The sequence below is a fragment of the Grammomys surdaster genome, unplaced genomic scaffold (assembly GCF_004785775.1).
Source record: "Grammomys surdaster isolate TR1022 unplaced genomic scaffold, NIH_TR_1.0 219, whole genome shotgun sequence".
NCBI classification, from domain to species: Eukaryota; Metazoa; Chordata; class Mammalia; order Rodentia; family Muridae; genus Grammomys; species Grammomys surdaster.
This window is the reverse complement of record NW_021604664.1, coordinates 1406113-1418725: the sequence shown is the minus strand read 5'-3', so window position 1 is coordinate 1418725 and position 12613 is coordinate 1406113. Positions and strand designations below refer to the sequence as shown.

At 45.9% G+C, this 12613-nt stretch overlaps 1 protein-coding gene across 3 annotated transcripts in view; it reads left to right on the top strand.

The window, feature by feature from the left end:
• Cacna1b (calcium voltage-gated channel subunit alpha1 B) overlaps window positions 1-12613 on the top strand; it is a 164839-nt gene that overhangs the window by 123838 nt on the left and 28388 nt on the right. For 2 of the 3 annotated variants that reach the window (XM_028772872.1, XM_028772871.1), the window contains exons 33-37: window positions 4710-4715; window positions 8412-8528; window positions 8893-8958; window positions 10149-10240; window positions 12409-12553. In XM_028772872.1, the coding sequence (XP_028628705.1) occupies window positions 4710-4715; window positions 8412-8528; window positions 8893-8958; window positions 10149-10240; window positions 12409-12553 (426 nt within the window). The remainder of the gene's footprint in view (window positions 1-4709; window positions 4716-8411; window positions 8529-8892; window positions 8959-10148; window positions 10241-12408; window positions 12554-12613) is intronic. The other variant, XM_028772870.1, reaches the window with a different exon arrangement.

Below are 12613 nucleotides of genomic sequence, written 5' to 3'. Positions count from 1 at the left end.
AGAAAGAAAGGGGTTAAAAATGACTGAAATTCTTTATACATCTGTATTAAACTATCAAAGAATAAATAATAAAAAAGAAGGGAAAACTCTCTTTTAGAGAAATTATCTATTCATACCTCAGGATACTTTCATTCAGGAGCCCCATGCTAAGAGAAATGCATTTGAACACGTTAGCAGGGCCATGGATACTCAGAGACACTTTCAAAAATCTATTGCCAGCCTCTGTACCGTTAGAGCTACATTAAGTCACAGATCGTTGATGGCTTCTTACATGCAAATCTAACCTGGGGGTGTGGGGAGAAAAGTAAACAATTGAAAGGCCTGTTCTGATTGGTTAACTGTGAAAACTAAAAATAGACCCAGAGGGGGATCCTATGCAAACCTAACACAATAGTGAAGTCTGGGAAGAAAACCCTTTAGGATCAGAGAGAGACAATGCTAAGGTATTTCTCTCCAGCACCCAGCTTCGGTGGTCGTCCCTTCAGTGGCTGAATGTCAGCTCAGGAACATGGAACCTACAGTGTTCCTAGTCCCTAGAATAGTGCTTAACACTTGCTAGACATGCAGTACTTACTGAAAGAATAAGACAAGAAAAATAATAAAATATATAAGGATTAGACAAAGGATAAGCAAAACTGTGATTATGCACAGATGATATTATTATCTATGGACAGATCCGAGAATAATCTAATTAGTTGTTTAGCAAGATTGCTAAATGTACAGTTACTCCATAATAACATTTGTCAGTTACATTTCATTGCAAGAACAATCATCTTGGCCATGACCTTTATAAACCATAATCTTTACATTTAAAATCACTAAGTGATAGTGAAAGGTAATTTAGACCACTTACATAAATGGAGCTATGTATAATGCTAATTGGTATCATAGCTATTGATTTCCCCCAAACTAAGAGCAGGTTTAGTCAAAACAGTAAAAATATCAGTGTTCTTTGTTTATTTGTTTCAAAAATCGTCACACTGGTTTAGAATGTACAATAAAGTACAGAAGCCCTTAGGAGGATGAGCAGGTGTGGCTGTGTAACCTGGCATGATCTGTCCCTATCAGTACTGGGGATTGATCTTAAACAGATAATGAAGAGCATGCAGATTAATTAGACCAGGAATAGTGTGGTAATCAGTGGAAAGAATTAGGACCCTAGAATCAGTCCTCTCTTCTTCAGCGAGAGTGAACCATACCTATCATTCTGTCAAGCGACAAGGAAGTTGAGGGAATCTTTATCAACTTCTATGACGTGGCTCGCTGTGATCCATGGGAACACCTGGGACACTTCAGACACCGGTGTGGTAGATGGCCAGAGTCAGTGTCCCTCACACACCCCTCTTCCCTCTCTCCCCTTCCTTCTCTCCTTCTCCTTTTCCTTCTCCCCTTCCTCTCCTCCTTCCTCTCTTCCTTCCCCCACTCTCTCTCTCCTCCCTCCCTTCTTCCCTCCCCCACTCTCTCCTTCCCACCACTCTCTCCCTCTCTCTCCTTCTCCCCCCCCTCTCTCCCTCCTTCCTTAAATATAGCACTAAACTTTACTGCTCATAAAATAAATATAGAAACTTATCCCTAAAACCCTGGGATTGAGTTGTTAAGCAAAAACATTGAAAGGAGGTCCTTCAGGTTCAACTTGTGTTCACTGTACTGGGGTAGCAGAGGGCAGTGCTATTACCATGAGCAGGGAGTATATAGCCTTGTGTCAAAACATAACTTGGGCTTCTATCTGGAGTAAGCAGTTTTGTACAGGAGTATAATATAATCTGGACATTAAGACATGCATCAAGCTGCTTTGTTGAGAATGGGACACAGTAGCTGTCTCCATTGGGCTCTCCCAGAAACAGCCTAAGGCAAGAGTTTGGTGCAAAGTTTTCATTTGGAAGTTAAACTTGGGAATACTAGTAGGGAAGTAGCAAGTGCCAGAGAGAAGAGTGGCCAGCCACAAAAGGCATTTACTGAAGGAGCTACTTCATACAGAGTTCCAGCGAGAGTGAACCATACCTATCGTTCCGTCAAGCGACAAGGAAGTTGAGGGAATCTTTATCAACTTCTGTTAGTTACTAGCTAAAGGTTCCTAGGGGATTGGCCAGGGAATATCCAACTTCTGGAACCTCTCCCCCCACCCCCCAGGAAAGAAGTGAGTCCTGTACTGGGTTCTGGGCCTGAGACTCTGAGGTCTCTGAGACATGTATACTGTACAACTTTCTGCTAGGAGTCAGGCTTTGGAATTGTGGGGTGAACTGTGGGTGAGAACCTATAATTCTAGCTATAATTTGAAGACAGAGCAATGAGTAAACCAGGTGTGGCCATGAAAGCTGAGGCAAAGTGACATGAGCTGTGTGGTCTAAGCACTTGGGAAATGGATTCCTATGGCTAGAACTGGCAAAGACAGATACATGGTTGGTGTGGTTGATGATGTGGATTAGGTTTGAATTTCCTGATAGACTTCCTTGAGGCTGTTGGGCAAATAGACCTGGAGTTCAGTGAAGAAAACCAGGCTGATTGCATGAGCTTTGTGGTAGTGAGTGCATAAAATAGTGTTAGATATGGAAGACTGAGTGATGCCAACGAAGGATGAGTAGCTGAGTCTTGGAACATTCCAGCGGTAGTGACCAAGGAGATAGATGATCAGGAGCCAGCCTACAAGGCTACTGAAGTGGGTCATAGAAGGTTCTAAGAAACAAGGATGTTCTGTGAGGAAGAAAAGCACAACAAATTGGGCAGTTTACAAATTAAAAACTATACATGGCCAATTAGCATAGGAGAAGGTAGTCAACCTGACTTGTAATCAGGGAAGTACAAACTGAGGACATTGAACTGCCATTTCATCCCAACTGGCCTGTCAACCACTAGACGTTCTAATGCTCAGGGTTGACGGACGACATAGACCATCTAAAACTCACACAGTCGTCAGCTATATAACCTACCTGGAAAACTTTACAGAACCCAAAAGTTTACAAAACTTTACAGGTAATATGCATGTCTTCAGTTTAACCCTTCACACAGGAGCTGTGGTAACACCTGTGGGGTGTGTAAACTGTCGGGGTGTGTTAACCCCGAGAAGACAGTGGTGTGGATGCTACTCAGTGCTAGAGCCATGTTTGAACAAGCCGAACTGTTTGCACAAGCTACCATTGCAAAGGCCAAGAGTAGGCAAGCACAAAATGAACGCATCATAAGAGTTTATGGTAAACCTGTAAGGACAAGATGTTATTGTAAGAATTAAAGATTGCTACCACATCTAGATATCAGCAAGAAAAGTAGGAAGAATTCCAAAGTGATGGTGATAGTTTTTAGGTTGAACTACAAACACATGGGCATTTATTTTTTTCTTCAGATTAATACACTTGTTTGTATATATGATAATGTTTCATGGTTTCACAATGCTAATGATGTAATTACTGCAAGAAGAAAAACTGAACCTGGCATTTAAATAGAAAAGCAAAATCTGTCTTTTTAGTTCTTGGTCTTAGAGAATCTGAAAGGCAGGACATCTCACCTGAAGTATTAGTCCCAGTGTGGTTTCTGAGGAGGCAACTTGCTGCTTTTCTGTTATCTGTATACTGCCTCCCTGGAAACAGGATGCTTTACTTACTAGATAAAGTGATACAAGCATCAGACTTCTAATTATACGGATAGTGTTGGGGGGTTTCCACATGGGTTCATCTCCTTTCCTAGAGAGACCTGGACTGCTGATTACTGAAAATACCTAAAAAGAGGTGTGCAGGCAAGGCACAGAAACTGGCTGACATCACTCCAGCGTAGAGCTTTGTTCCAGGGAGAGGCCTGTGGTGCAGAAGCAAAAATAGCCATCTGTTCTGTGCCTGTGCTGCTGTCTGGCTAACTCTGGCAGCCTCTGATTATGTATGGTCTGAAGCATCATAAGACTTAGTGCCCAGCAGGGCTGCTAGGAGGCTGGGAGCATTGTGGTTGGGGGCCAAGTGTTGGGAAACTCAGCTGAGTTTTGACTACTTGCTCTTGGAGTTCAGGCTGTGCCTGGGGAGATGGGAAGAAAGGAAAACTGTTGACCAGCATTCTGTGTGTGTGTGTGTGTGTGTGTGTGCACACATGTGCGTTCATTCATGCATGTGTGTGTGCGTGTGTGTGTGTGCGCGTGTGTGTGTCTATGTGTGCGTGCATGTGTCTTTGTGTGTGTGTGTGTTTTATGTTATGCATTTTCTTTGCAAGTGCCCCTTTTTTCCTTAGGCAAAAATTTGAGTGTCAGTTTCCTTCTCTAACTTAAAAACCAGCAGATATTGCAGGGGTGCCTAAAAGAGGGCTCTGAGCGGTCATAAAACTGACATTGATTTCTTTGCCTGGAAATAATAATAGTGGCTCATCTTTGGATTTGCATTACAAACAAAAATGCAAATGGATCCCATTGTCTGCATAACATATAGATTTCAAAACCATGCTTTGAATGAATACACTTTCAGAGAATTCTATGGTTTAACAAAAGCTTGCATTTTCTAGTTACATATTCAGAGCTCGGGTTTCTGCTTCTGTTGGTGACTCATCTTCTCTTTTGTTTCTTGTTTTTTTGTTCTTGATTTACCTTAACGTACCTGCTGACTCACTGACTCACGCCATCCAACCAACATACAATGCGAAAACCCATGTCTCCGTCTGTATGTTGTGCGCCTGCTGCTCAAACCACCCCAATTTGTAAATAATATGCAAATACCCATCCATGAAAACATCACATATAGGAAACGGTTGGTTTCACAACTTTAAAGTTCTTACGTGTCTTTTCTCTGCTTGTTCGGCTCCTCCTGTTTCGGGGTTTCTGCCTACTGCCTTCGGAGGCATGAGCAAGATTCCGCTGTGCTTACTCACCTCTGGCCTTGTGTACTTTCTAAAGCAGCAAGAGTTTCTCATGACCTCTGCGATGATCTTTCGATCTTTCTGAGGAGAGGAAATGGGGTTTTGGGAGGTGGGGGTAGTTGGCAGTACCTAGGGCAGACCTTTCTGCTGAAACTCAGTCAAATTTGAGTTTTTGTAGAATATGTTTGATCCTCAACCTTGTGGATCCATGGTTTCTGTTACACACTTACCTCTCTTGTGCTGTGCCCCCATCTCGCTGACACAAAGAGAACATTGAGCCTTGCCAAGGTGACCTCTAGTGAAGACCCCATGTATTAATCTTGGTTTCTATTGCTATGATAAAACAAAATGATCAAGGCAACTTACAGAAGGAAAAACGTATTTGAGACTTAACCATTGCAAAGAGGTAGGAGTTTATCACCATAATAGCAGGGAATATGATGGCGGGCAGGTGGGTGGGCAGGCAGGCAGACAGGGATGGGCTGGAGTAGCTGCTGAGGGCTCACATTTCAAACCATAAGATGAAGGCAAAAAGATGCAATCCCTTTGAAACCTCAAAGGCCAGCCCTAGTGACATACTTCCTCCAGCAAGGCCACACCTCCTCATCCTCCTCAAACAGCCCTAACTGCTGGCTGTTCAAATATCCCATGGCTGTTTAGGTTTTCCAATGTCCAAGACCTACAGGGGACATCTTCAAACCACCACACCCCAGTAGCAGCCGTCCTTTGTAGACAGGACCTCCTAAGAGTGTCAGAGCTGAGCCAATGAGGTTTAGGGAGGGTTGGAGACTAGGATTCCATGATTCAGCACAGTTTGTGTAGGGCCTGAATAGGAGGAGGCTCTGCCCTAGTGTATTAGAACACATGGGTCCCCATCCACGTCTGTTCGCATAGCATAGACCTACAAGCATAGCTTGCTCGGGCTCCTGGGGACCTCAAGGGCCTCTTCCAGAGTTTGGTAGCAGCTTATCTTCTCTTGAGGCTATGGAAGTTCATCCACACAGGTAGATATTAATTCTGTGCAGAGGCTGAATGCTTCATGTAGGTAGGGTCTTATAACTGGAATTACCCAAGCTTGAGTTTTGAGGAGATACCATGATCCTGCAGAAACACCCACCTTTTCTTTATGCCCCCCAGCCAGGCCATACAGTTTTACCTCCTGTCTCTTATCTTCCTCTTCATAGCATACATGAGCACCTAATTTCTGTCTCTTTCTCTCTCCTCCTCCTCTCAAAATATGTCCCCTTTAGAATGGAGGAAAGAGAGTGGCTGGTTTGGAGCTGCAGGATTTTATCCTCTCGTGTTTGACCAGCAGGTCTCCATAGGCCTGGGCTTTATGCTCAGGTGACATTGAGGAACACGTTCTCTCTGTCTTCTGACTAACTAGAGGCCATAGGAGGGCTGGATTACAGGCCTTAGTCCAGCCATCCTTGTTGGGAATGTCTTACAATGCTTAGTGTACTTTTATCCCCCAACCCCAGTTATCCCTATGGATCCCTCTGGTGCCTCTAGGTTGTGAGCAAGGAGGCTGAGGAAAAGTGTTAGGGACTAGTGTCCCCTCAGGGTCAGTGATCCTTACAGTGAGACTACCTATGGCTTACTGAAGTGGAAACCAGGACAGTCCTGCTAGTGGAGTCACTTCCTGTGCAGCAGAAACCGTGGGTCTTGGGAGAACAGGACATGTGTGCTCACTACCAGTGAGATGAGCAAGCCAGAGGTGAGAGCACAGGGTGCACAGCTGTCTCCTTGTAGTTCGTTGCCATGCTGCATGTGCTTGGCATGGTGGTACCTAACCCACTGCTCTGTGCTTGGGGCATGACCATCTAGTCTCACGGCACTCTAGGGTTGCCTATCTATTGCTGCCTTGTCCGGTCCTGAGCACTACAGAGCTCCTGGGAGAAAAGTCTGGGAGAGAGGTGTGGAACTGTGTTAACACAGAGATGACTGTGGTTCAGTCTTGGATTCATACCCCCCAGCTCATCCAGACATTTCTAGGATCTCCTCACCATCCCTGTTGTCTCTGTCCTCCCTTTACTGTAGGCAAGCCTTTGTTTCCCTCCAAATCTTCAGGAAGTCTTCTCTGTGACAGGCACCTTAGTACAGACTTCTTTGAGGTGGGGAAGCATTATATGATTATAATTTCATGTCCCTCAGAACAAGCTGAACAGATAGTTTTAAAGTAGAAGCCGGGAGAGGGGCAGGTACTTGTCTCTCTGTCTGCTCATCTTGTTCAAAGGGCTCTTGGTGTTAGTAGACAGTAGTTCTTGGCCACCATATCTATTAGACTCTGTCCTCATTTCAGTGTAGGATCTGACAGGCTGGGTCATCTTTCAGCGCCATGCCCTGAGGTGATATTTGCCCCCTTGCTGATTTGGACATAGTTTGGGCTCCTTTGTGTCTGTAGACCCTTCTATGTATTGTTTCGAGGGCTATAACATCCTGCCCAGAGTCACCTGATTCAAGGTGTCTACCCCCACTACTTGCATAGAAAGTGCGAAAATGCTGTTATTCTGGTTGAGAATCACACATAACTGTCCCCAAGAATGGGAGCAATAGACAAGGCAGACATGTCCATTGGAAGTAAGCATGAAACCCAGCCCTGCTGAATGTGTGCTCTGCTAAGATGGGCAGCCCTGGAGCGTCTTCTCAGACTCACCCTACCTCTGTCTGCATGCACTGACCAGCTCTGCAGTTTCATTCAGCACATCTGTTCTCTTTCCTTTTTATTTGTCACTGAATCTTGACAACACAATTGTGTATGAGCCTGAGCTGCTTGCATATTGACAAATGCCAATTGGCAGGGAGTTGCTTTCAGGTGATAGTGTAGGCACCTGGTGTCTAAACAGGCAGAAGACACCTGACTCCACAGGTACCCATCACAATGCATGGATACCTCCCCAGATCCAGAACCCTGAAAAGGCCTGCCAATAATTCAAGGTGCCCAGGGTCAGGTAATTGTTGGAGTCTTGGATTTAATTTTTTTTTTTTGTATGCTTGGTTTTGAACCCCTCATTGAGGGAGCAATGCCAAGTGCCCTGGGTTCCCTAGAACATGTCCCTTTATAAGAATGCTTGCTGATAACTGGACAGGTCTGAGAGAAGCCAGCCAGTGTCTCAGACAGGCAAGGCCTTTACTGATTGAGCCCAGAAAAGAAGATTGGCTGGTAAGCTTAGGAAGGGGACACTTCAGGAATGCCCTCTGGGGAGTATCTGGTCAGTTGAGTAATGTTCCAGGAGAGGCTACCAGTATTGGAGACTCATAGGTGATCTTCCAGCACTACCTGACAGAAGGGAGGGACTTTGGGCGATTTTCTTTATGTCCCTTACTGTTGGGGAACAGCCCTAGTATGAAGGGACTTTTCTCTGATGTGCTTCCTGAGAGGTGACTTATAGTGATGCTCTTTTCTTTGGGAAGGTTTTCTGGCAGCCAGCTGCTGCTTAGACTAAAGCAATGACTTTATTTTTATTCTCTTAATACATTTCTTATGGGTCGCAGGGACTTGAGGAGAGGTTGTAGGATGGAAACAGCCTGTCTACACTTTTTGAGAGAGATTCAAAAGATTTGAAAACAGTGCTTCTATTTTGCAGAACAACTTCATCAATTTGAGCTTCCTTCGCCTCTTCCGGGCAGCACGGTTGATCAAGCTGCTTCGCCAGGGCTACACCATACGCATCCTGCTGTGGACATTTGTCCAGTCCTTTAAGGTAAGGCAGGGTTCTTATGGGGCCTGGATAACTCCCTTTGGGCACTTTCTTATCCTTTACCATGCTTCCTCTCTTCCACCCACAGTGAACCTTCCTCTGGAAGGCTGAGTCAGGGCAGTTCATATGTGCCTCTTTGGCATCTGTTTATCCTGATGCAGCTTTCTAAGACATTGTGAGTTAGTAGCAGGTTATTTTGCTAATGCCCATACAGCTCTGAGCTAGGCTTATGCTCTCGAGTCACAGATAAACAGACAAGGCCACTTGCTGCTGGCAGGACTCAGTGGTCAGTGGGTGGAGTTGGACCAGGCTGAGGTGTGTGTTGCCTCAGGGATGCCCTGGAGCTGACGTGCTCATGTGTCTCCAGGCGCTGCCCTACGTGTGCCTCCTCATTGCCATGCTGTTCTTCATCTACGCCATCATCGGCATGCAGGTGGGTGCCACCTGCCCAGACTGGATTGGACACAGGTCTCCCGTCGCTGGGTGAAGGGTATGGGTCACTGTCATTAAGTGATCATGATACAATGAAGTTATCGTTAACTGTGAAGCAGACACGGTACAAACGCTAAGTGAACTAACCCTCGGAAGCACTGCTTGATGGCAGAGAAGACCGAGGCAGCACAGTGCGGGCTCAGCAACTCCTTCTGCCCAGTCCCATTTCTCTGGGAAGCTGCATTTTGGTGTTTTTGAAAGTGAGGTCCAGCAGGGCTTAGGATGCTGAGGCATATGCTTATTTTAGATTGGCATCTGACTGATGGCCGTTGTGTTGTCTGCAGCCAACATCCTTTTTAGGCCAGACATTTCTGACAAAATTCTTCGAAGTGTGTAAGCAGAATCCCACAGATCATTGAACTTGACAATAACTTAGCTTTTTTATTTTGTCAGAGAACATTGTGCTAATTCTGTGGGGGAAAGAACATTCAAAAGATGTAAATCAGCAGCTTAGCTGCAAATCTTGGCCACTTCCTCACAGTGTAGATGGGAGAGGGTTGGGTATTGATTTGTGATAGGAGGTACCAAGGTCTTGAGCTTTAGCTGAGTTCTGAAACTCATTTTGGATTGAAGTTTTCTGCGATCTGGGGCTACTTAAAATGAACATGCATGTTTTATGTTGCTTTTGTCTATGGATAGTCAGTAGCATGTGCTTTCCTGATCTTTGTGGAAATATGATAGTCTATAGACTTTTCAGTTACAGTTTGGGGATTAAACTCCGCATGACTCTCGGCTCATCTCCATCTCTCACCCTGAAAACAGCCTATCAGATTGCTCAAAAGACTATTGTGCCCTTTGTCCCAGAGATTCCAAAGAACACTTCCTGAGCCATTACCAACATACTTACAGTTTTGCATTAACAAGTGACCTGAACAAAACTTTCTTACTCAAAGCAGAGCCCAATCCCCATTTGTCCTGGTTCTCAGACTAGCTTCCGTGAGTAGCTTCAGAATCCCAGCTGGACACACTGAATCGTGGTACACGAGTGTGCTCCACTGAAGGGTTGTCTGTGCTGTGAACCACATTATCCCTTGTGCCGCCTACAATATTGCATGCACGCTTTCTCTCGCCTAGTCTACTGGTCATGGCCCCCAATATTCAGCATGTAGACTGTTATTTTCTCCATTTCAGGTTTTTGGAAACATTGCCCTTGATGATGACACCAGTATCAACAGACACAACAACTTCCGGACATTTCTGCAAGCCTTAATGCTGTTGTTCAGGTGTGCTGGTTTGTAGCCTAAAGAACATGTGCACTCTTCACTGTGACAGAGGATTAGGTCATGCACAGAGCACTTCCCTTCCAACACCAAAACTATGCTGTCTCTATCAAGTAGGCCTTTGCAATTATTTGCTTTCTATTTATTCTTCCCAAAGGGCTCTTGTCTACTGTCTCAGTCAGGGTTTCTATTCCTGCACAAACATCATGACCAAGAAGCAAGTTGGGAAGGAAAGGGTTTATTCAGCTTACACTTCCACATTGCTGTTCACCACCAAAGGAAGTCAGGACTTGAACTCAAGCAGGTCAGGAAGCAGGAACTGATGCAGAGACCACGAAGGGATGTTACTTACTGCTTTGCTCTCCCTGGCTTGCTCAGCTTGCTTTCTTATAGAACTCAAGACTACCAGCCCAGGGATGGTACCACCCTAATGGGCACTCCCACCTTGATTACTAATTGAGAAAATGTCTTACAGCTGGATCTCATGGAGGCATTTCCTCAAGGGAGGCTCCTTTCCCTGTGGTAACTCCAGCTTGTGTCAAGCTGACACACAAAACCAGCCAGTACATCTCTACCTTGGCCTCCAGATAGACAGAAAAGAAGTATATATAGGAGGGACTCCAGTGGCCCCTGGGCCAACCCAGCCTCTACCACATTGTTTCTGCTCCCCAGTGAGACCCACAAAGTGTCTAGAGGTTGGTACAGTCTAGGAGGATTGAGGTACTTGGCAAGGTCTCATTTGACATGCTGGTATCACACTGTCTACCCAATCACCATACTGGTCACCTACATCAATGGATGAAGGAGAAACTGGACCCTGAGAGGGTGTTTTCAGCTAGTCAGTGGCACAGGAACTCAACTTACTCAGTCTGATGATGTGAGCACAGGCTCTGTCCCTTGCGCTCACTCACTGCTCTCACTGGGTCTACAGTGCCCTGACTCCTGGTGCCTTCAGAAAAGTAGCAGGTGACACTCAGGGTCCAGAGCAAGAGGCCCATCTTCACAAGTTATAGGGATGTAGCTATCCACTCTTGTGGCCCTGGAGTGAGTGTGGGGTAGGAGGGAGGTGTGATGTACCTATCTGCCTTCGTGGAGTCTTCTGTTTGGCCATCCCGGGCTCCAGACAGAGCAAGCATGAAGTGAGCTCTTGTGAGGTGTGCTGAATTCGGACCCTGCCTTGGGACTCCCTTCTGAGATTCCACTCCCATCTGTTCCTGTGTGCAAATGTGCCACACAGTCCTGTGGCACCCCTCCTTGGGCTCATGGCAGTTCCATGGAGAGAAGTGAACATCTGCCTGGTTCTCTGAGTGGCTTAGAGAGAATCTTCAACAGACATCCTCAGGCTTTCACTTTCCAGAGTCATATTTCTCTAGGCTTCAGCAGAGAGATTCATCAGATTTCATCATGGATTGATATTCTGCCTCATGCCACACAGATTTGAAGCAAACCTGTGACGTCAGCTTCAGTTTGAGGCCTTTGTTCTCAAAGATTTCTTTTCTTCTTGAACTTTCTGTCATGAGTGGGGCAGCATGCCAGTAGGAGGTTCCTTACCCCTGCTGATATCAGTGCTCAGTGGTCTCTGTTCTTACCCAGGACTAGCTACATACACTTACATAGACTTTCTATTGTCTGCGTTGGCCACATGTCTGTAAACAAAGTCCCCAAGAATCCTCAAGTAGCTGCTGCACGTGGTTTTGAGACGCCATGACCAATGTGAAAGTAGACTGAGTGGAGAGGGTGTGATGCACAGTGGGGAAAGAATCCCCAGGGCACAGGAAAGGGCTGTGAGTTTGGGCTTCTGCAATGACTGGCAAGAATCATGGCGAAGGGAAGGGAGTGCATAGGCTACCTTCACTCTGGGCCTGCTGGGATGCTGGGAACAGCATGGGATCCATCAGTCAGTACTCCTCAGGGTAGCAAGTGGCAGATAGACTGACTCCAGAGGAAAGGATTCACTTCTGGACACAAAGAGGATGAGGAAGCTCCCAGTGCAGTTAGATCCTTCCCAGGACTTCCTTAGTTAGCAGTCAGTCTAGAAATCTCCTGTAATCCAGGTTCTGCAGAAACCCAGAAGAGGAGGCTCCCTCTACCCAGCTCTCCCAAGGGCTCTGCTAGCCAGCTGTGGGTTCACTGCACAGCTCCCTCTGGGCTTACAGCTCTGTCCTTTTCAGGAGTGCCACTGGGGAGGCCTGGCATGAGATCATGCTGTCTTGTCTGGGCAACCGGGCGTGCGACCCAAATGCCAACGCCAGTAAATGTGGAAGCGACTTTGCCTACTTCTACTTTGTCTCCTTCATCTTCCTCTGCTCCTTTCTGGTAAGTCCCTTTTTGCCCATGTCTGCCTGTCTCGGGTCATCTTTTAACGGGTCCCAACTT